General features: G+C 62.7%; 2 protein-coding genes across 6 annotated transcripts; one reads left to right on the forward strand and one right to left on the reverse strand.

Moving 5' to 3' along the window:
* Positions 1–805: 805 nt before the first annotated feature.
* Positions 806–5,881, forward strand: MYDGF (myeloid derived growth factor; the record flags this gene model as incomplete). The annotated part of the gene is made up of 6 exons (XM_079328205.1): positions 806–1,014; positions 1,905–1,955; positions 4,482–4,543; positions 4,820–4,901; positions 5,452–5,524; positions 5,802–5,881. The coding sequence occupies exons 1-6, from the start codon at positions 835–837 to the stop codon at positions 5,879–5,881; spliced, it is 528 nt and encodes a 175-aa protein (XP_079184331.1). The 5' UTR covers positions 806–834.
* A 2,535-nt stretch (positions 5,882–8,416) lies between these two features.
* On the reverse strand, positions 8,417–14,573 carry TNFAIP8L1 (TNF alpha induced protein 8 like 1). Of its 5 annotated transcripts, none has more exons than XM_079328200.1 (2): positions 14,286–14,573; positions 8,417–8,980 (listed from the first exon to the last, which is right to left on the reverse strand). In XM_079328200.1, exon 2 carries the CDS (start codon positions 8,976–8,978, stop codon positions 8,418–8,420), a length of 561 nt encoding a protein of 186 aa, XP_079184326.1. In that variant the 5' UTR covers positions 8,979–8,980; positions 14,286–14,573; the 3' UTR covers position 8,417. The 5 variants fall into 5 exon arrangements, with proteins under 5 accessions (XP_079184326.1, XP_079184329.1, XP_079184328.1 ...); XM_079328203.1 differs by lacking the exon at positions 14,286–14,573 and adding an exon at positions 13,972–14,244; XM_079328202.1 differs by lacking the exon at positions 14,286–14,573 and adding an exon at positions 12,422–12,558.
* Between the last annotated feature and the right edge of the window lie 7,078 nt (positions 14,574–21,651).

A 21,651-nucleotide genomic window follows, 5' to 3' on the forward strand; every position in this document is an offset into this window, starting at 1 on the left:
GGACTTATTTTTAAAACAAATCACTCCTCGAGCTACAAAATTAGCTCAGAAAAGTCACTGCTTGCCCTGAAAGCTGCTTGGATGGAAAACTTGGCGGCATCTCCATTCCCAGAGTGGGTGGGATAAAGGCTCCGGGAAAGGCACGTCTGTGCTGGGGGGTCTCAGGCCCTGCAGCACCCCCAGGATAACTCGGGGCTGGGATCGGGGTGTGCAGGAGGGCTTGCTCTAAAGGAAAGGCTGGAAATGGATCCTGGGGAATCCTCTCGGAGGGATTTTGGTGAAACCAGAAGAGTCCCAGCTCCGTGCTGGAACACAGGGAGGAGTGCAGAGAAACTCCTGTCCCTGCTGCCGCCTGCAGCCCCTCTCACAGAGTTCTGTGTCTCCTCTAATCCAGCATTTTCCTGCTCCCAGCCCCTGAAGCTGCAGCTGGAATTCCCAGTTCTTCACTCAGGCACTGGCTCATTGGGAAGGGCAACGAGAGCCACTGATCCTGAGCACAGGGCGTCTTGTCCCCGAGCTTCCCTGTGCGCTCTGTCCCTTGATGTCCCCATGTCCCCCGTCCCTCGCGGTCCCCGCACGTTTGTCCCGCCCGGGCTCCTGCCCGCACCCGGCATGGCCGCCCGCGCTCCTGCCCACACCAGACATGGCCGCCCGGGCTTCTGCCCACACCAGACATGGCCGCCCGGGCTCCTGCCCACACCCGGCATGGCCGCCCGCGCTCCTGCCCGCACCAGACATGGCCGCCCGGGCTCCTGCCCGCACCAGACATGGCCGCCGTGCGGCCGCCGTGCGCTGACCCCTGCCGGCCGCCATAGCCCGCACTTCCTTTCCAAGATGGCGGCGCCCAGCGGGAGGAGCTGCCGGCGCGCCTGGGCCGCGCTGGTGCCCGTGGCCCTGCTGTACCTGGCGGCCCGCGCGGCCGCGGGACCGGGCACGGCCCCGGGCGCGACCCCGAGCACGGCGGAGTTCGACGTGCGGCCCGGCGGGGAGGTTCACTCCTTCTCCCGGAGCCTGGTGAGCGGCCGGGAGGGAGGGAGCGGGAGGGGAGAGGGTACGCGCCGCTCGCTGATTGGCTGCGCGCCACGTCAATCATGCGTCCTGCTGTGGGGATTGGCTGGGCGCGAGAGGGGGCGGGGCGAGCGGGTAGGGGGGTCCCCAGGGAGAGGGCGGTCCCCAAAGGGGGCGACAAAGGCGGGGGGTCCCAGGGGGAACCGAGGGCTCCAAGGGGAGGGGGGCTCGGGACAATAGGGGGCTCCAAGGGGTGGGGGGCTCTAAGGGCAGGGGGTCCCAGGGAGAACAGGGGGCTCCAAGGACAGAGGGGTCCTGGAGGGGAATGATCTCCAGGTGGGGCTCTCCAGCAGAAGAGGGTCCCCAAGGAGAGCGGGTCCCCAAGGTGGGACAGTCTCTATAGCGAGGAGACCCCCAGGGATGGGGATAATGGCCCCCAGGAGAAGGGGGGTTTTCAAAGGGATGAGACACCCCAAGAGGGGGAGAGGGGAAGGAGGGTCTCAAAGGAAGAAGGATCCTCATGGGAGGGGGCTCAGCAAGGGAAAGGCCCCGGTGCAGGAGGGGCTGGGGGTCCCTGGGCACCCCAGAACACAAAACCGCAGCCCAGGCAGGAGGAAATGGCCCCAGGTGCAGCCAGGGGAGGCTCAGGCTGGGAACTGGGGAAGATTCTTCATGGAAAAGGAGGTCGGGCGCTGGCACAGGGGCACTGCTGGAGTTCCCATCCATGGAGGGATTTAAAACCACGTGGATGTGGCACCTGGGGACAGGGGACAGTGGTGGCCTCGGCAGTGCTGGGCTGTTGATCCTGGAGAGCTTTTCCAAGCTCAGCTTTCCCTGGATTCTGTGGAGGGAAGCTCGTGCTAAGGTGAGGCTGCCCCTGTTCTCTCTCCTGGCAGGGGGATTTCAGCTGCACCTTCACCTACTCGGCCCAGGGCGGCACAAACGAGGTGAGCCCGGGAATTCTGCTGCCATCGGCTCCTTGTCCTCATCCTGGGAGGAAAAGGGGCTCGTTTGCTGTGAGGACACCTGGTGACTGTGGCCAGGAGGGAGCTGGGGTGGGCTTGGGCTATTCTGGGGTCCTGCTGCCCTGGAGGGGAGGGGCTGGGAGGGATTTCCCGGGGCTGGGAGGGATTTCCCTGACTGACTGAGGCTGTTCCCCTGACTGAGGCTGTTCCCTGACTGAGGCTGTTCCCCTGACTGAGGCTGTTCTCCCTGACTGAGGCTGTTTCCCCTGACTGAGGCTGTTCCCCTGACTGAGGCTGTTCTCCCTGACTGAGGCTGTTCCCCCTGAGGCTGTTCCCTGACTGAGGCTGTTCTCCCTGACTGAGGCTGTTCCCCCTGACTGAGGCTGTTCCCCCTGACTGAGGCTGTTCCCCCTGACTGAGGCTGTTCCCATTGACTGAGGCTGTTCCCATTGACTGAGGCTGTTCCCCCTGACTGAGGCTGTTCCCTGACTGAGGCTGTTCAGCCTGACTGAGGCTGTTTCCCCTGACTGAGGCTGTTTCCCCTGACTGAGGCTGTTCCCTGACTGAGGCTGTTCCCATTGACTGAGGCTGTTCTCCCTGACTGAGGCTGTTCCCCTGACTGAGGCTGTTCCCTGACTGAGGCTGTTCCCCCTGACTGAGGCTGTTCCCCCTGACTGAGGCTGTTCCCCTGACTGAGGCTGTTCCCTGACTGAGGCTGTTCAGGCTGACTGAGGCTGTTCCCTGACTGAGGCTGTTCAGGCTGATTGAGGCTGTTCCCTGACTGAGGCTGTTCCCCCTGACTGAGGCTGTTCCCATTGACTGAGGCTGTTCCCTGACTGAGGCTGTTCCCCCTGACTGAGGCTGTTCCCCTGACTGAGGCTGTTCCCTGACTGAGGCTGTTCAGCCTGACTGAGGCTGTTCCCCCTGACTGAGGCTGTTCCCTGACTGAGGCTGTTCCCTGACTGAGGCTGTTCAGCCTGACTGAGGCTGTTCCCCTGACTGAGGCTGTTCTCCCTGACTGAGGCTGTTCTCCCTGACTGAGGCTGTTCCCCCTGACTGAGGCTGTTCCCCTGACTGAGGCTGTTCCCTGACTGAGGCTGTTCCCCTGACTGAGGCTGTTCCCTGACTGAGGCTGTTCAGCCTGACTGAGGCTGTTCCCCTGACTGAGGCTGTTCCCCCTGACTGAGGCTGTTCCCCCTGACTGAGGCTGTTCCCCCTGACTGAGGCTGTTCCCATTGACTGAGGCTGTTCCCCCTGACTGAGGCTGTTCCCTGACTGAGGCTGTTCAGCCTGACTGAGGCTGTTTCCCCTGACTGAGGCTGTTTCCCCTGACTGAGGCTGTTCCCCCTGAGGCTGTTCCCCTGACTGAGGCTGTTCCCCCTGACTGAGGCTGTTCCCCTGACTGAGGCTGTTCCCTGACTGAGGCTGTTCCCATTGACTGAGGCTGTTCTCCCTGACTGAGGCTGTTCCCCTGACTGAGGCTGTTCCCTGACTGAGGCTGTTCAGCCTGACTGAGGCTGTTCCCCCTGACTGAGGCTGTTCCCCTGACTGAGGCTGTTCCCCTGACTGAGGCTGTTCCCCTGACTGAGGCTGTTCCCCCTGACTGAGGCTGTTCCCCCTGACTGAGGCTGTTCCCCTGACTGAGGCTGTTCAGCCTGACTGAGGCTGTTCCCCCTGACTGAGGCTGTTCCCCTGACTGAGGCTGTTCCCTGACTGAGGCTGGTCCCCCTGACTGAGGCTGTTCCCTCTGAGGCTGTTCCCCCTGAGGCTGTTCCCCCTGACTGAGGCTGTTCCCTGACTGAGGCTGTTCCCTGACTGAGGCTGGTCCCCCTGACTGAGGCTGTTCCCTCTGAGGCTGTTCCCCCTGAGGCTGTTCCCCCTGACTGAGGCTGTTCCCCTGACTGAGGCTGTTCCCCCTGACTGAGGCTGTTCCCATTGACTGAGGCTGTTCCTATTGACTGAGGCTGTTTCCCCTGACTGAGGCTGTTCCCCTGACTGAGGCTGTTCCCCCTGACTGAGGCTGTTCCCTCTGAGGCTGTTCCCCCTGCGGCTGTTCCCTGACTGAGGCTGTTCCCCCTGACTGAGGCTGTTCCCTCTGAGGCTGTTCCCCCTGCGGCTGTTCCCTGACTGAGGCTGTTCCCCCTGAGGCTGTTCCCTGACTGAGGCTGTTCCCCCTGACTGAGGCTGTTCCCTCTGAGGCTGTTCCCCCTGCGGCTGTTCCCTGACTGAGGCTGTTCCCCCTGACTGAGGCTGTTCCCTGACTGAGGCTGTTCCCCCTGACTGAGGCTGTTCAGCCTGACTGAGGCTGTTCCCTGACTGAGGCTGTTCCCCTGACTGAGGCTGTTCCCCCTGAGGCTGTTCCCTGACTGAGGCTGTTCCCTGACTGAGGCTGTTCCCCCTGACTGAGGCTGTTCCCATTGACTGAGGCTGTTCCCCTGACTGAGGCTGTTCCCCCTGACTGAGGCTGTTCCCCCTGCGGCTGTTCCCTGACTGAGGCTGTTCCCACAGCAATGGCAGATGCAGGTCGGGCTGGGCGAGGACAGCGGGCTCTTCTCCTGCTCCATCTGGAGGTGGGTGCTGGGCACACAGGGGGTGGCTCTGGGGCAGGGACAAGGACCCTGCTCCTCTCTGCATTTGCATCTTGCGGGGGGTTCCTCTCCCGGGGATGCCCTGGCTCTGGGGCCTGTTGGTTTATAAATTCTGTGTTCCCCTCTCCCCAAACTCTGCACAAAAGCTCCAGGAGATCCAGAGGTGGCTGTGGGGGGAGGGAGGGAGCCAGGAACCCTTCACTCCTCTGCACCTCCACCCTTTGTGCTGCTGACAAAGACTCTGCTTTCTCCTTTCAGGCCCCAAGGGAAGTCTTATCTCTTCTTTACCCAGTTTAAAGCTGAAGTGAAAGGAGCCAAGATTGAGTATGCCATGGCTTATGTAAGTCCCAGCTGATCCCGGGGAAGCAGGAGTGTGGGAGGCTGCTATAAAACATGAATTAGACATGGAAAACATTTATTAGACATCTGTGCCATAGAATGTGCTCCATGGTGTCCCTAGTTAGAGGCTGGTGGCAGGCAGGAGAGGGGCTGCAGCCTGAGCCTGCCCCACTCTGCTGCTGCCCTCAGCCACTGGCATTTGCTGGGAGGGGCTCCAAAGGCACCAGGCACAAAGGGACTCTTGGATTGCCTCAACAAATTGCATGTGACAAAGCAAATCAAACCTCTCCTGGTGTTTTTGTCTGGCTCATTCTTCCATTTCCCAGTTTCCAGGGGTGAGGCTTTCACTCACCCCAAGGACACGAGTCCGTGGTTTAATGGGAAATACAAAAACAGCCAGAGATTTTCCTTCAGATTTCCTTTGTGCACTTAATTCTTTCTCTGCACATAAATCAGGAGCCCGTTCATTTCCAGTGTGCTGCTTTTGTGGTTTGAATTCTGTCACTTGCTGGATTTCCTCAGCCTCTTACAGCTCTTCCTTCCTGTTGCAGTCTCAGGCTGCTGCGGGTGCCCTGAGCGACATCCCCTTGAAACAGGAAGAATTTGAGGTCTCTGAAACAGCAGGTCTGTGCCTGAGGGAGCTGTGAGAGAGGGGCTGGGCTGGGGGACAGGCCAGGGGCCAGTTTAAACTCAGATACTGGTGGCAGTGCCATGAGCTGCTCTCAATCCATGGGTTCTGTGGGTCCCATCCCAGTTAAATTCCAGCGGGGGGGTTCTCCCCCAGCCTGGCATGTGCAGGAGGGAAGAGCAGTGCCTGACTCCCTGAGAGGGCCCAGTGGGGCTGTTTTGTTGCTGCTCTCCCCTCTGCTGACCCCGGGCCTCTCTCTCCCCCTCTCTGCAGTGTCCCACAGGGAGGGCAGGTTCCGTTTCGAGCTCTCCAAACTCGTGATTGCAGCAAAATCCTCCCGGGACGAGCTCTGAGCCCACTGAGGGATTTCCTGGCACCTGCAGGGCTCTTCTTTTGGCTGGCTGAACCTTTTGTGTTTTCCATACTGAAATGTGCTGGGGACCAACATGAATTGGGCTGGAGGTGTGAGGACAGGTTTGTTCTGCTGGTGTCAGAGTGGCAGCTGCAGGTCCCCTGTGCCCCTCCTGCCTGGCTGGGCAGGTCACAGCTCCCTGCCCAGGGCTCCTTATCTGCCCTGGAGGAGCAGTGCAGCCTGATAAGGGCTGGGCTTAAGCAGGGTTTGCTAAAGGGAACTTGTTAACTCTCTATTCTCTGGAGGGAAGATGGGATTTCTCTCTCCAGCAGTGTGACAGGAGGAAATAATTAATCTATTTCTTTCTCTCCCCCTGTTTCCTTCTAACTCTACTTCCCTCTCACTGTATTTCCCCCTATTTCTTGCTCTAACTCTTTCTCTGTCTTTCTCTATTTCCCTTTCTCTCTCTGTTTCCTTCTCTTTCTAACTTTTTCCTTTCTAGCTTTAAAAAAGCAGCAGTAGAAACTTTCACACTCCCTGGGAGTAAATTAAAAAAATTTTTAAAAACTTCCAAACATTTTAATAAAAAAATTTACTCCCCGGGAGCCTGAAATTTGTACAGTGTTTTTTTCCTTCTTTTTTTATATTCATTATAGGGACCCTAATCAGCAGCCCTGCCCCTGGGGGAGGCTCTGGTTCCACCTGAGGGTGGGGCTGGGCTGGGGTGGTTTGGAGGGGGAAAGGCAGAGCAGCTTATTCTGACACAATCAGGAATCAATCCAGGCAACACTTCCACCTCTCAGCACAACCACGGGACTATTTTATACCTACAAAAAGTGATTTTTTTTCTTATCCAGAGTAATAACAGGGAATGTGCAATTCCTTTCCTGTGTGTAAATACAGCACAAATAAAGAAATAAAGCATCATGCTCTGCTCTGTCTCTCCTCCCCTCTCCAGCTCCTTTGTTGCTGCTGGGAGGAGCAGCTGGTTGTCCCCTGGGGCTTTGGGGGCTGCAGGGGGTTTGGGGGTCATGCAGCTGACACAGACACTCACCTTGGGAGCAGGGAGGAGTTTCTGGCTGGGCCCCATCCCACCACAGCTCCTGCTGCTCCCCCTTGTGCAGGGCTTTGCCCCAGCCCAGGCTGTCACACAGTGATCCTGAAATGGCAGAGCCTTTGTGCCTTTCATCTTATTTCATCCTCCAGGGCTGAGTTATCAGTGCAGGGGTGGGAAGGGAGCAGAGCAGGAGCAGCCCAGAGCCATGCAGGGAGCAGGAGGCACAGGGAGGACACAGAGATAAGGCCAGGGGAGACTCTGTGGTGTGTTGGATGCTAAAAGGAGAATTTCCAGTGCTCAGGGCTGAGCTCAGTGTGCTGGGAGCAGCTGGAGCATCCCTGTTCCCAGAGCATCCCTGCTCTGCTTTGGGCCCTCCTGGGCAGGGAGGGGATGTGGGGGTGCAGAGGAGCACCCTGTGGGTGTCTGCTGGGAGCTGGTCTCACAAAATCCTGGAATGGTTGGGGTTTGGAGAGGCCTTAAAGCTCACCCAGCTCCACCTTAGCCTGGGCAGGGACACCTTCCACTGCCCAGATTGCTCCAAGCCCCAGTGTCCAGCCTGGCCTTGGACACTTCCAGGGATGGGGCACCCTGTGCTGGGGCCTCCCACCCTCCCAGGGAACAATTCCTTCCCAACATCCCATCCATCCCTGCCCTCTGGGGCATCCCTGCCCCCTGTCCATACAAATCCAGGAGCTGCTGGATTGAGCAGGGACAAGCCCCAGGTCACAGAGAGCCACCAGCAGCTGGGGCACAGCAAACCCAGCTGTCCCCAGGGCTCGTTCTGTCACTGCCACTGCTGGAACAACCTCACAGAGCTCCCAGGCCACACAGGTGAGTTTATTTCAATAACTCATCAGGGCTACAGAGTGTGCTAAAATACAAACCTCACTCAGTCAGGGGCAGGGAAAAGGGGAGAGATCCCAGGGGAGCTTTGGGTCCCCAGCAAGGACAGTGCTGGAGTGCCAGGGATGTTCCTGGGGTCCAGGATCAGCTCCCCCCAGGTGAGGAGGGTTCCCCCTGGTCTCAGGACTTGTCTTTGAGGACACCACACCACACAGCAGCTCCTTCCTGCCTGGGGCAGCACAGGCCTGGACCAGGATTTGCTCCCACCACGTCGTGGAGCTGCTGGGAGGAATCCACAGATTAGGGAATCCCAGAACTTTCACCCCAACTGTCCCAGCTGCTCAGAGACAGCTCCGAGGTGCTTCACTCTGCAAGTCTTTGGTTCAGTTTCCCCCCAGAGGTTACAACAGAGTTCGAGGCAAAGAGTCCAAACCCTTGGACTCTGAGCTAAAGGCACTTGGTGGGCAAAGAAAATCCAACTGTACAGAGGGGCCCAGGATCCCCTGGAGAGCCAGGGAGGGGCTCACAGACCCCGGGCAAGGGGGAGCCCAAGTCAGGAGGTTCAGTCTGGAGAAAGGAGAGCGGGCTGAGCAGTGCAGGGGGCGAGGGCAGGCAGGGCTGGGCAGAGCTGGCAGGCTCAGATGCTCTCCTCCTCCAGCATCTTGCTGAGGCCGGCGCAGATGCGGCGCAGGTGGCTGCGGAAGGGCTCGGCCGGGCCGTACAGCGCCGCCAGGAACTCGCAGTCCGCAAAGTGGTTGAAGACGTGGTTGATGCGCGAGTGCGACTTGGCCGTCAGGTGCCCGTCCACCGCCTGGTGCAGCAGGTCCCGGCACTCGGCCAGCGCCGCCGCCATCACCCGCCGGTCGAAGGTGAAGTCGACCTGGTGGAAGCTGAGGGCCGTCATGGCCAGCGTGCGCAGCTTCCTGCGGAAGCGCTCCATGAGCAGCAGCTGCTCGGGGCTGAACTGCCCGTTGCGGTGCAGCACCCCCAGCTTCAGCACGATCTTGATGAGGTTCTTGATGACCTTCTGCGCCTCCTTGCGGTTGTGGGTGTACTCCTTGGTGGCGCGGTACAGCTCGTCCAGGATCTCGCTGCTGGTGTCGTCGATGAAGGCGTTGGCGATGGTCTTGGTGGCCATTTTGCTCAGCAGCTTCTTCTGGGCCTGCAGGGCCAAGTTCTTGGTGCTGAAGGTGTCCATGTCTGGGGGAAGAGGCACACGGGATCAGGGCCTGCTCTGCATCCACCCCATCTCACCTGGGCTGCTGGAGTGTCCCTGTCCCTGGCAGGGGGGGAGCTGGATGAGCTTTCAGGTCCCTTCCCACCCAAACCATTCCAGGATTCTGCGGTTCCTCACCTCCCCACGCAGATTTTTGGCAGGACAAAGAGAATCTCCAGGCAATGGTGAGACAGAGGGAGCTGCTGGGTGCCAGGTGAGAGCTGAGCTCACCCCCCCGGTTTGGTGGGTGGGATCAGTTACAGGGTGTCCCCATTCCTGTCCCCAAACTCTGTGGAGAGGTCACAGCGAGCGAGGTGTCCCTACCTGAGCAGCACCCGTGTCCCTCCATCCCGGTGTCCCTCCTGTGCCTGACACTACAGGACTCTTGCCCCATCCTTTCAACATTTTTCCTTCCTTAAAACCTGACTCACTTCCTGCGGGGTGAGCTGGGGACAGCCCAGGTGGCAGCTGAGTCACGCCGGTGCCATGTGCCACATCCAGCGCGGTGCTGCCGTGGCCGGGGCGGCACGGCCGGTTTGCAGCACCAGCACCGGCCTGGGAGCCCTTTTCCCTGGCACTGCTCACCCTGCAACACCCACACAAGCTCGGGCTTGTTCTGCTGCTGCCCCGGCCTCCTGCAGAGTGAATAATTCACCCAGACAGGAACCTCACCTGGAGCCCAACTCCCACATCCCGGCGGGACCAAATCCATCACCTCGGGCAGAGCACGGCTTTAAACCTGCTGAGAACGATTAAAACCCGACCCTGGAGATGGATCTGGCCTGGGAAACCGCAGAGCCACAAATCACAGGGAGGGAGAACAGCAGGAGAGCAAGGGGATGGATGGGCTGAGCTGGGAGCTGCTGCTGCAGGAGCCTGCACAGGGCACGGGCAGCCTGGCAGAGCAGGAGGGGAGGGGATCATCCAGGAGATGTTTCAGCTGAAGGATGCTGATTGTGTGAGGATGGATGGGGGTAAATTACTCATGGATAGGGAGCAAGTTTAGATTTCATGTCAGGAAGGAATTCTATCCTGTCACAGGGTGCTCAGAGCTGCTGTGGCTGCCCCTGGATCTCTGGACCATCCAAGGCCAGGCTGGACAGGGCTTGGAGCAGCCTGGGACTGTGGGAGTGCTGAGCCCCAACTCCCTGAGCATCTCCCAGCCATCAGCTCCCAAACCCGGGGGCAGCCAGGGCTCCGTGGGGATGAGAATTCCGGGGGCAGTAATGGAGCCTGCAGGGTTATTTACAGCCCTCAGGAAAAACACGGAGGTTTGGAAGCCTTTCCTATAATGGGAAAATACTGATTTTTGTCAGCCTGAGCCTTGAGCTGAGGCTCTCACACTTCATAAGACAAAAGAATGACACCGCAGAGGCTGGTGACAGCAGCTCCGGGGTCAGGCTGGTGGAATTCCCTTGGCTGCATCCAGGAGGAGCCGAGCCCGCAGGGAGGGAAGGGCAGGACGGGCAGAGCAGCTCTGGCCTGGCTGGAGGGAGGCTCTCCCTTCCCTGTCCGGAAGGAGCAGCGCTTTGCCGTGCTGTTGACAGCCTGGAATTTCCCCCTGCGGGGCTGCGGGGTGCCCTGGGAACGGTGCCTGGATAAATAGGAATTCCCACACCCCGGCTCTGCCTTGGGTGACCACAGACATGGAGCGAGTGCAGACTCCGCCTCCAGAGCACAGGAAAAATAGGAAGTGCCAAGTCCTGCGAGCTGCCCACGGCTCCCAAATGCCAGCAGGAAAAATGGATCAACCCTCTGCTCCCTGCAGCAAAGAACTCCCGGCTGCTCACAGCCCTCCCCTGCCTGGAGCATCGCTCCGGGGGAAACTGAGGCACGAAGCATTACCGGGGGGGGGTCTAGGGACCCCAAAAGTGGTATAGGTGGGTATGGGGATCCCAAAAATGCAACCAGCTCCCTCTCCAGTGCCCGGGGATGGTTTTCCAGCTGCTCCCTGCGAGCCCCAAGGAAACCCAGGCTCACCTCCTGCTGCTCCCGCTGCACCGGGACGGCTCCCCCGGACCCTCCGCAGCACACCCGGCCCAGCAGGACCTGCTGACTCAGCAGCAGCGGCAGATTTCACCGGAACGAGCCGTTTTCCTGCCGGGAAGGGCCCCAGGACCCCATTGTTCACGAGGGGCTGCTATCAGTGCACAGAGGAGTCGAGCCTTGCCCCGAGCAGCCAACTGGAGCCCGAAATAACCCACTTCGCTTCCTTCCTGTCGCTGAAGTTTCCAGCCCAGCTCAGGGCTCGGGCTCCCCCCCACCCCCTTCTTCTTTTTAATAAAAACGCCCTAAAAAACAGCTTCTTCTTCTCCTTCCGAAAGGAGCAGCCCAGCGCTGCTGCCGCCGAGTTCCTCCTGCTCCGGAAGAGCGCGGCAGGGCTGTGGTCCCAGCCGCGCCTTTGGGGACAGGTACAGCCCTTCCTTGGAGGCTTTGCACCCATTTTTGAGGTTTTTGGGGGAGTCTTGCAGCCCTGAGCAGCGGTGTGAGGGTTGGGGTGTCCGGGATGAGGGCACAGAGGGGACAGACACGTGCTGTGCCCATCTCTGGTTTGGCGTTCACCCCACTGGGTTTACACCTCACCCAACACCCGGCTCTGACCTGATTTCTCAAAAAAAAATCCCTCCCACACCACCAGGGCCACAAACACCAATGAAAGCTCCTGTCTGAGGGGGGAAGACAAGACCTTGTCACCCTGTGGTCACCTGGCACGGGTGGCACCACAGCAGAGCTGCCGAGTGAGCAGCACCCAGACTCCTTTATGAAGAGGGACCGAACCCCGCAGTGGCATCATCCCACTTATCATTTTTACCTGCCCCAAAAACCCCTCTCCCTGCCTGTCCCTTTCACCTGGTTCCACCAGCGGCTCCGTGGGCTCGGCCCCCCAGCCCGCCCCAGTTCCCTTGGCAGCGGGTGAATATTTCATGCAGGAAAGGAAAGCACTTAAATAATTCATGGAGCAGCGCAGAGGGGGAGGCTCCACAAAGCTGCAGCTCAGAGCAGAGGCACCTCTGCCTCCTCTTCCTCCTCCTCTTCCTCCTCCACCTTCCCACCGCGGCCACAGTAACTTGGATTGTCTCGCTACAAGTTTCCTCCAACACGGAAACATCGTTTCCCGACAGGATAAACGTCGAATAGCCGCGATCTCCCTGGACTTCCCTCCATCCCACACGCTGCTCCCTCCCCTGTTTTGGGAAGCCCCCCTGCCCTGCACCCCAGCATTCCCGGTGCCCCAGAATCCGTGGTTAAATGCCGAGTGTGTGGATGGGATCCCCTCGCTCTGCTCTCCATCCCCCGGCATCGCTTTCCCCCTCGCTCCAACCCCTATAAATTAATTAAACGCTCCTGGATTACAGGAGCGCCGGGCAGTAACCGGAGAGCCCCAGCGCGTCCCCCCAGCCCTGACCCCCCCAGGGCCCCGTTACCAGCGGCGGGAGAGCCGGGGAGGAGGAGCGGGAGGAGGAGGAGCGGGAGGAAGGACGCGTGCCGGCCCTCGCAGTTGCCATGGGTGCAAAGAGCAGCCGGAGATGCGCGTGTGTGCCCAGCGGGGCGAGGCCAGGAAGAAGCCGCTGAGCAAACACCTGGCCCGAGGAAAAGCTCCTTCCTTGGGGTGAATCGGCGGCCGTGGCGGCTGCGGAGGGAGCGGGGGAGCTGCGGGGCACCGGCGGCTCGCTCCCGCTGCCACGCGCCCGGCGTGTCCCCAGCGCTGTCCCCTGGCACCGGGATCTGAGCTCCCCCACCCCAAAATCTCCTTCCCGCAGGTGCCCTCGCTGGGGCTGCGGATGCACCCACGGCAAGGAGACGGGTTTTGGTTTTGCCTGGGAATGCTGATCCGCCCTGGCAGCTCCGACGTGTCTAAACACGGAGCCGAGCGGCTCTTCCGAGGGGCTCCGGCCGTGCCAACCCCGGGCACGGGCGGGGAATCCCCGGCAGAGCTTCCCGTGGGAATGGATCCGCCATCCCATCGAGGGGGGCTCAGCACAGGGCAGGGGGAACCTGCGGGCCGACCTGGGCATCTGGTGTGGCACCAAGGAATTCCCCCCCGGGATTACTGTGCCCTAGGGGGAGGCAGCTGCCAAAATGGAGAGGAGGAGGAGGAGGAGGAGGAATTGAGGTTATTTTAAGGAGAGAAGGAGGAGGAAGAGGAGGAGGTAGGGGGCTTATTTTATGGAGAGGAGGAGGAAGAGGAGGACAAGGAAGAAAGGGGGATTTTATGGAGAAAAGGCAGAGGAGGAGGAGGAGGAGGAGGAGGAGGGGGGGGGGTTATTTTAGTGAGAGGAGGAGGAGGAGGAAGGGGGGATTATTTTGGAGCATCTGTCTCGCCTTCCATTTCCTTCTTTTCTTTCTCCAGCTGCCATCAAGCTGCTCTCTCTGGCAGCAACTTCCTTTCTCCTTCGCTCGGAGCAGACGGAGACTTATGGGGAAGTAGAAAACAGAGGCTGGGAGAGGGGAAACTGAGGCCAAACCACCATCCGTCCTTCTGTCCGGCTGCGGCGGGGCCAGGGCGCATCACACGCTTCCTGCCGCGGGAGCAGGAGGACAAAGTCGCTCTGGGAGGGAGAGAAACTCCACGGGACAGTTCGGGTCCAACACTGGGCTTGAGGTCAGCGAAGGATGGCCCAAAATGGCCCCAAACCCTCCCCCTCCAGGGGAAGATTAGTCAGAGTTGGAGGTTTTACACCCAGCTGCTGCCCCGGGAGGATCTGACCTCTCCAGAGGGATTTGTCTTTCCAGGAATCGAGGAATTTCATCCTCTGCAGCGCAGGGAGGAGGGACGGGCGATGCCGGGAGCCAAGTGCAGCCATGGGGCACCGGGCCTGCCCTGCACGTGGGGCCGTGACAGCCCCACGGGGCGCCTCCGGTGCCTCCTCCCAGCTCCCGTTATCCAGCACTCACCGGAGCCAGCGCTCCTTCCAGCCCCGTCTCATTTCCCCTGAATTTGGGGGGGATCGTCCTTTTCCCGTGTTTTCCCCACCTGGGAAAGCTGAGGCACATCCAGGGGCTGCCGGGAGCAGCTCCAGGCCCTGCCCGCCCGCAGCTCCCGCCCCTCGGGCTCCCCAAACTCTCCTTTCCCGGGGGCTGCCTGGGGCCGTCGGTGACACCGGGGTCGGGGGACACACACGGATGATCCCCGGGGTGGGGAACGAGAGGTTTCGTCCGGCAGCACAAGCACGGAACGGGCCGGTACCGAGCGCCCCCCTCCCCCACGGACCGGGGAAGGTGGAAGGAACCGGGGGAACCGGGAGGAACTGGGAGGTACCGGGAGGTACCGGGGAAACCCGCCCTTACCTGCAGCCTGCCTCGGGGAGAGCGGCTGGGACCGGGACCGGGGCTGCTCCGGTGCCCCCGGCGGGATGGGACGGGGCGGGGCGGGGCGGGGCTGGACGGGGCGGGGTCGGCGGAGGGTCCCGCTTCCCCCGGCGCCTTTCCCCGCCCCGCGGGGCCCCGCAGCCGCTACCGGAGCCCGGTCCGATGTCCGGTGTTCGGTCCGATGTCCGGTGTTCGGTCTTCGATGCCCAGTGCCAGTCCCGGTGTCCGATGTCCGGTCCCCGGTGCCGGTTCCAGGCTCTCAGTGCCCGGTTCTGGTGCCGGTTCCTGGCTCTCGGTGCCCGGTTCTCTGGGCCGGTCCCTGCCTCTCAGTGCTCGGTTCCCTGTGCCGGTTCCTGGTGCCAGTTCTCGATTCTCGGTGTCCAGTTCTCGGTGCACGGTCCCCGGTGCCGGTTCCCGGCTCTCAGTACCCGGTTCACGGTGCCGGTTCCTGGTTGTCAGTGCTCGGTTCCTGGTGCGGGTTCCAGTGCCAGTTCCCGGTGCCGGTTCTCGCCTCTCGGTGCCCAGTTCTAGTGACGGTTCCGGACCCTGGCTCTCAGTGCCCAGTTCCGGTGCCGGTTCCCGTCTCTCAGTGCCCGGTTCTGGTGCCGGTTCCGGTGCCGGTTCCCGTCTCTCAGTGCCCGGTTCCCGGTGCCGGTCCCTGGCTCTCAGTGCCTGGTTCTGGTGCCGGTTCCCGGTGCCGGTCCCGGCTCTCAGTGTCCGGTTCCAGTGCCGGTCCCCGGTGCCAGTTCCCGGCTCTAGGTTCCCGGTTCCGGTGCCGTTCCGGTGCCGGTTCGGTGCCGGTTCCCGGCGGGTCGGGCCCTCCCGCCCTCGGCCGCTCCAAGTCCCGCGCGGGGCCGGGAGCAGCGGGGGCGGGGCCGGGGGCGCGTCCCGCGGGCGGCTCCAGCCAATGGCGGCTCGGGGCTTGCTACGAAGCAGCCAATGGGAGCGCGCGCACGGGGCGGGGGCGGGGCGGGCGCGTCCCCGGGGGTCCCGCGCGCGTGGGGCGGGCACGGAGCGCCCCGGGCTGCACAGTGGGGACGGGGACAAGAGAGGGTGACTGGGGACACGGACGGGTGACAGGGACAACGATGGGTGGCGGAAACACCAATGGGTGACGGGGACACGGGGGAGTGACGGGGACACCGGTGGGAGACAGGGACACGGGCGGGTGATGGGACATCGGTGGCTGACGGGGACGCTCTGAGTGGGTGACGGGGACACTGTGTGAGCGGATCACGCGTGGAGCGGCGCGGGACGCCGGGCGGGCGGCGCTGATGAGCGGGAGCTGAGGAGGGCGCTGCCGGGCCGGGCTGAGCGCGGGGTCCCGCACAGCTCCCCCTGCTCGGCACGAGGGGATGTGACACGCGTGGGGAGAGCGGGAGGCGCGGGGGCGGCTCCCGAGAGCAGTGTGTGCGGCAGTGTTGAGGCTCGGGGGTCGTCGCCATCAGCTCATCCCAGTGCTGGGGACCCCCCGACACCGCAGAGATTCTGAGCTCCCCAGGATCGGCAGTGTCGGAGCATCCTTCCTTCCTCTTCCTCCTCCCGGCTCAGCGGGTAGGAGCGGCGGCACGGGATCCTAATTCCCAAAAGTGGCATTAAACAGATTAAAAAATGGGATTTAGAGCGGATTAAAATCTGGATTAACGGAAGCCTTGACTTGAGTCTTGGTGTCACGCAGCGCCTGGGAAGCGAACCCCAGATCCTCGCCAGCCCCCGGCCCTGCTGTCCCGCGCCCCACGGCAGTGCCTGAACCCCCGGGGCATCGCCCCCACTCCCGATATCCCCGGGGGTCCGCTCTGGTCCCAGCCGTGCCGGAGCTGCTGCTGCCGCCCTTCGAACAGTTGTGGCACCGACCCTCCGGCATCAATCACCCTCCGGTCCCGGTGGCCGCCATCCCACGTTCCCATCGTCAGAACACCCCTGCAGCTCCTTCCCCTCGCTCAGGAGGTTTTGGAGATGTTTTGGAGGGTGTCGGGATGGGGTGGGCAGTACCCTGCGCCCCTCAGGGCACTCCGGCTGCCCAATACCCAAATCCCACGATTCCCGACTCAGGAAGGACCTCGGGGATGTCCCCACGCCTTGCAGGGCTCTGCACCTCACTCCAGCCCGGCTGGGGCTGCTCGGCCCCCACAAATGCATGTCCTGCGCTGCCGAGGGATGCAGCAGCCACTGCTGATGGATCAGAGGGGATGGGAGCTGGCGCCGCATGAAAACAGGGAATAAAAAAGAGAAGCAGCAGGATCTGGGCCAGCTCCGAGCGACCTCCCTCCCCCCGTCCCTCCTCTCCTTTCAGGGAAATGAAATGGGGCTTTGCAGCGCTCCTCTCCTGCCCGCTGAGCATCGCCCGCGCTCCGGGAGGCGCACGGCTCATCCCTGTCCTCCCCCCGGACAGGAACCGCAGCTCCGGCCGCACCAGTCCCGGCTGCTCCCCTCGGGGGGGCGCGGGGGCTGCGCTGCGGGCGGGGGGAGCATCCCCTGGGAGGCAGCGCCTGAATAATTCAGGAGAGCTCAGGAGCGAAACTGGATCCGCTGCCCGCCGGGCGGCGGGGAAAGGGAGGGCACGGAGCCGCTCTCTGTCCGCCCGTCTGTCCCCGGTGTCGCTCTGCCAGGACCCCGCAGGGTCCATCAGCCTCCAGAGCAGGCTGCTGCTACGAGAGGAGCCCGCACCTCGTTTGGCTGAGCCGGTGGGCGTGCGGGGGGACAGGATGGGGACAGGATGGGGACAGGATGGGGACAAGATGGGACAGGCTGTCCCCAATACCCACCTTCCCCACGATGGCACATGCCAGCCCCCGGCAGCTCCTGGGACAGGGGATGGCCTCGCTGCCCATAAAGCCACCATTGTCACCGGGGCACGTGCGGGGTGGGGGAACCCCCGTGGCGGGGCGGTGGATCCCGCAAGCCCTTCCCTCTGCAGCACTTTGCATTCCCACTGCTCCCTGCCCGCGCCGCACAGCTGTGCCTGGCCACAATGGCCCCTTCTTGCCGCGTCACCGGCGCCGGCTGCGCTCCCTCGGCCCCTTCCCCGGGCCCGAGCCACCCCCTGGCAGCCGAGGCGGAAAAATTCTTCCCAGTTAAAGAAAATAAAATTTAAAAATCCCTCCTGTCAGGCACCAACTCCGGAGGAGAACCGCGAGCAGGGCACACTCTCATGACCAGTTATCCCAGTGATGCTCCAGGATTTTTAGTTGGTGTTGGTGAAAGGAAGGGGACGATGGAGGTGTCATTTAGGGGTGCTGGCAGTACCAAGAGGCAGCTGGAGAGACCAGGGGACTGTGCTGGAGCCGTGGGGACAGGCTGAGACTCCTGATCCCCGGGATTGTATCCCAGCTGCGCTCCTGGACTCCCTCAGGGCAAAGGGGACTCCGGGGTCCCCAGGGCCACATTCCTGAGCAATCCCCTGCCACCCCCACCCTCTCTGCTGCACATCTGGCCTGGTGTCACAGCTGGATCGGGCCCCTTCTGCCTCCCTGTGTTTGCTCCCAGAGCGGGGAACGCTCGTTAGTTAATTAAAGCTCGATCGAAGCTGTCAGGCGCTGCGAGAGGCTGCGAGCGCTCCCGTCCCCAGGGAAGCGATGGAGGAGGATGCTCCAGGGCCGAGACGCACCCTGGGGAAGAGATTTCTGTGATTTCCCTCCCTGGGAGGACACGAACCTCCATCCCTCTCTTGGGGACACTGCCGTGCATGAGTGTGACCCACTTACCCAGGCTCAGCTGAGCCCTGGCTGCTGAATTCGGGGCTGGGGGCAGCTGAAAGGGACCCTGAGCGACCCGAGCCCAGCGCAGAGCCGCGGGCGCGCTCCGGCCGGGACAAAAGCGAATGTAGGTTAAGCACAAAGTGCTGCGGCTGCGGCTCGGAGCTCGCTCGGGCGCTCGGGGGGGCCGGGGCAGGCGCCCACCGCTGCAATTAGCTAATTGCTCCTGTTGCCGCTCAGAGGATGCTGTTTCTGCTCCCTGCTTCACTCTCCATCTGATAAAACTGCCCTGGGGGACACCGTGCCCCCCGCCTGCCCCCCGTGCTCTGCTCAGCGCCGGGGGTCCAGGATGAAGGGAAGGGGAGCCCCCAGAGCAGCCCTGCTGGATGTGACATCCCTGGTGTCACCTGCTGGGGACAGTGGGAGCCATGCCCTTAACACCAGGGATGGATCTGGCTGACCCCCACATTTTGGAGGTGTCCTGCTGCACCCCAAGGCTGCAGGATCCCTCGTGGCCAAATTCCATCCAAGCTCCTAGAATCTGGGGTGGGTGTGGGAAGCTGTGACATCGCCAGAAGCCTGAGCGACAAATGACATCATCAGAGGGGGTCTTTGTGTCACCTTGTGGGACAAAGAGACCCCCAGGCCGCTGGGTGATGGCAGCACGGATGAGCGAGGGGACAGACAGGATGCTGGCGACATCATCAGGGTGATCCGTGACATCATCAGGTGGCAATTAACAGGGGGCAGAGAGAGGGGCCGGAGCAGACCGTGCCTGAACTGCTGGAGGAGCAGGAGCAGGAGCAGGAGCAGGAGCAGGAGCAGGAGCAAGAGCAGGAGCAGGGGTGGGGAGAGGACGGTGGCCACAGTGGCCCCATGGTTTGACGTCCCCAACTCATGGTCGGTGAGCCTGTCCTTGTGCTGGTGACATATTGACTGACAACTCTTAATCAAGTGGATTATTAATTAGCAGCAGAGCTGGCTGGTTAATCCTCGGCCGGGCTGGGAGCTGGTGGTTCGTGCTGACACAGCCGAGTATGGTGACAGTGGCACCGCGCTGGTACCCGCCGTGCCAGGGCATCCACACCAGCCCAGGGCATCCCGCTGGAAAGGGGGGGATGCCACCCCCGCGGGCACTGGGCACACCGCTGACCCAAATCCTGCAAGGTTTCACCCCAAATCTGCTGGGTGGCACCTCAGGAATCGCCCTGGCACGGCAGGACCCGCGGCCGGTGGGTGGGAGCCCGTCTGTGGCGTGCCTCTGTGCCATCTGGGCCAGGCGGGGGAGGTGACACGCCTGTCACCAGCGCCACACGTGAGCCCTTGTGGAGGGTGCAGGGTGCGGGACCAGCCCTGTGTCCCTGTCCCTGCCGTGGGGACGGTACCCGCGGGAGAGGAGCTCAGGCGTGTCACCTTGTCGCCACTGTCCCCACCAGCGCGGGGGTCCCAGCGGGTTCTGCGGGCTGGGGAGGGGCGGACGGGGCTGGGGAGGCTCCTCCATCCCCATCTGAGCCGGCTCTGCGCTCTTCTCGCCGCAGCTGCTGCCGCCGCCGGCTCCATCCCGCGTTTCCCCGCGTGTCGGTGCCATCTGCCGAGGTGCCCGCGGGCAGGGGCCGCTCCCCCATCGCCCATCCCCCGCTCACCGCCCCGCCACCACCGCGAGCTGCGCTCGGAGCGTTTTGCTCCCGGTTTCGCCGCAGACCATTTAATTTGGGCCCTAATCCGTGCCGGGTTCGCTTCCCCGCGCGGCTGTCGGCGGCGATTTCCCAGCCCTAATTAAAGCTCGGAGCGTGTGACGGCGGCTCCCCGGGGATGCTTCCCTTGCTTCCCAGCTCCCGACAAGATCAAGGGGATAAACCAGCGTTGCCGGCAGAGTTAACGGCGGCGGCGGCTCCGGGGAGCGGTGACAAGCCCGGGGTGCGGTGACAAGCCCGGGGAGCGGTGACAAGCCCGGGGAGCGATCCCAGCCCGGGCTCTGCGGCTGGGGGAGAGCTCGGGGCTCTGGGATCAGCCGGCCCGGTCTCAGCTCAGCTCTGACCCCGCCTGGGGCAGCTCGCTGTGGTTTGGGGTCGATGTGGTGACACCACACAGCCGCAGCCCCCGGCTCTGGCGGGAGGGGAGGTTTTGGGGTGCCGCAGCCCAGTCAGAGTGTCGCTGTCCCCCTCCCGCCCCCACCTGCACCCTGCAATGACCCCTGAGGGCCCAGAGCACCCCGGTGACCCCCGGGAGGGACGGCCGGGCTGGCACCCACCCTGGCGACCCGGGAAAGCCGCGAGGTTGGAGCTGCCTCCTTCCAGACACCTGCCAAGGAATCGCAGCCCGGACATCTGTGCCCGTGCCAGCTGCCAGCCAGCTGCCCTGGGCACCCGAAAAGCCACCCGCAGCCCCGCGGGTGGATTCCCAGGCCTGGCAGGAGGACGGCTGCTGCAGGCAGGGATGCTCCGGCTGCCTGGCACGGCTGCTGCCTGCTTAATTGCGCTGAAAGCACAACAGATGGCAGAAGGGCTTCAAGATGTTCTTTTCCAACATTTTGGGCTCCTTTGCTCGCCTTCCTCCGAAACAGCTCCAAGGAGGGAGGCTGGGAAGAGCCCTGCGCGCCTGGGGAGGGTTGATGACCCCGGGGACGAGTCCAGGGCCGGGGAGTTGAAGGGAATTAAAACATTTGCCGCGCTCACACTGCAGCGCTTTCTTCCCGCTCTAATCCCTGCGCCTGCTGCCCTTCCTGCCCGCACCTCCAGCACCTGCCCGCTGCTCCCGGGCACAAAAGCCCCTTTGCCACCACCCCGGGGCAGCTGGTGGCAGCAGCTGGGTGCCGGGGGGGGGTCATCTCTGGGCTGCGGGGGGCTGCGAAGGGACCTCCGGCTTCTGCTCAGGGATGGGGGTCCAGCCACGCTCCAGACCCAGCCCTGGCTGTGCTGGACTGTCCCACCAGGGCACCAAGAGTGGCACCAGCACCCCCAGCAACCCGGGACGCTGTGCTGCCCCCACCCTGAGCCTTGCTGGGGCTGGGCACCGTCCTGTGTGCTGTGCATGGCTGGACTGGACCAGGACCCAGCACCCATCCCTGTCCCCAGCATCCATTTCTGTCCCCATCCCTGTCCCCATCACCCATCCCTGTCCCCATCCCTGTCCCAGCATCCATCCCTGTCCCCATCCCTGTCCCCATCACCCATCCCTGTCCCCATCCCTGTCCCAGCATCCATCCCTGTCCCCATCCCTGTCCCCATCACCCATCCCTGTCCCCATCCCTGTCCCCAGCACCCATCCCTGTCCCCATCACCCATCCCTGTCCCCATCCCTGTCCCCAGCACCCATCCCTGTCCCCAGCACCCATCCCTGTCCCCATCCCTGTCCCCAGCACCCATCCCTGTCCCCAGCACCCATCCCTGTCCCCATCCCTGTCCCCACCACCCATCCCTGTCCCCAGCACCCATCCCTGTCCCAGCACCCATCCGGGCCGTGCCTCTCCCCGCTGCCCCCGCGGCTCTGGGGCCCGAGGTGTGCTGCCACGCGCCTTTGATGAATTATTTATGAGGCAGGTGACCTCATTCATTCAGATTGATTTTCCTCCGTGTCACTCCAATTCCATCGTGCTGCTGGAAGCGGCGGGCGGGCGGCACGTCAGGTGGGACACGAGGCAAGAGCCCTTT

Source organism: Erithacus rubecula, assembly GCF_903797595.1.
Source record: "Erithacus rubecula genome assembly, chromosome: 28".
Lineage (NCBI taxonomy): Eukaryota > Metazoa > Chordata > Aves > Passeriformes > Muscicapidae > Erithacus > Erithacus rubecula.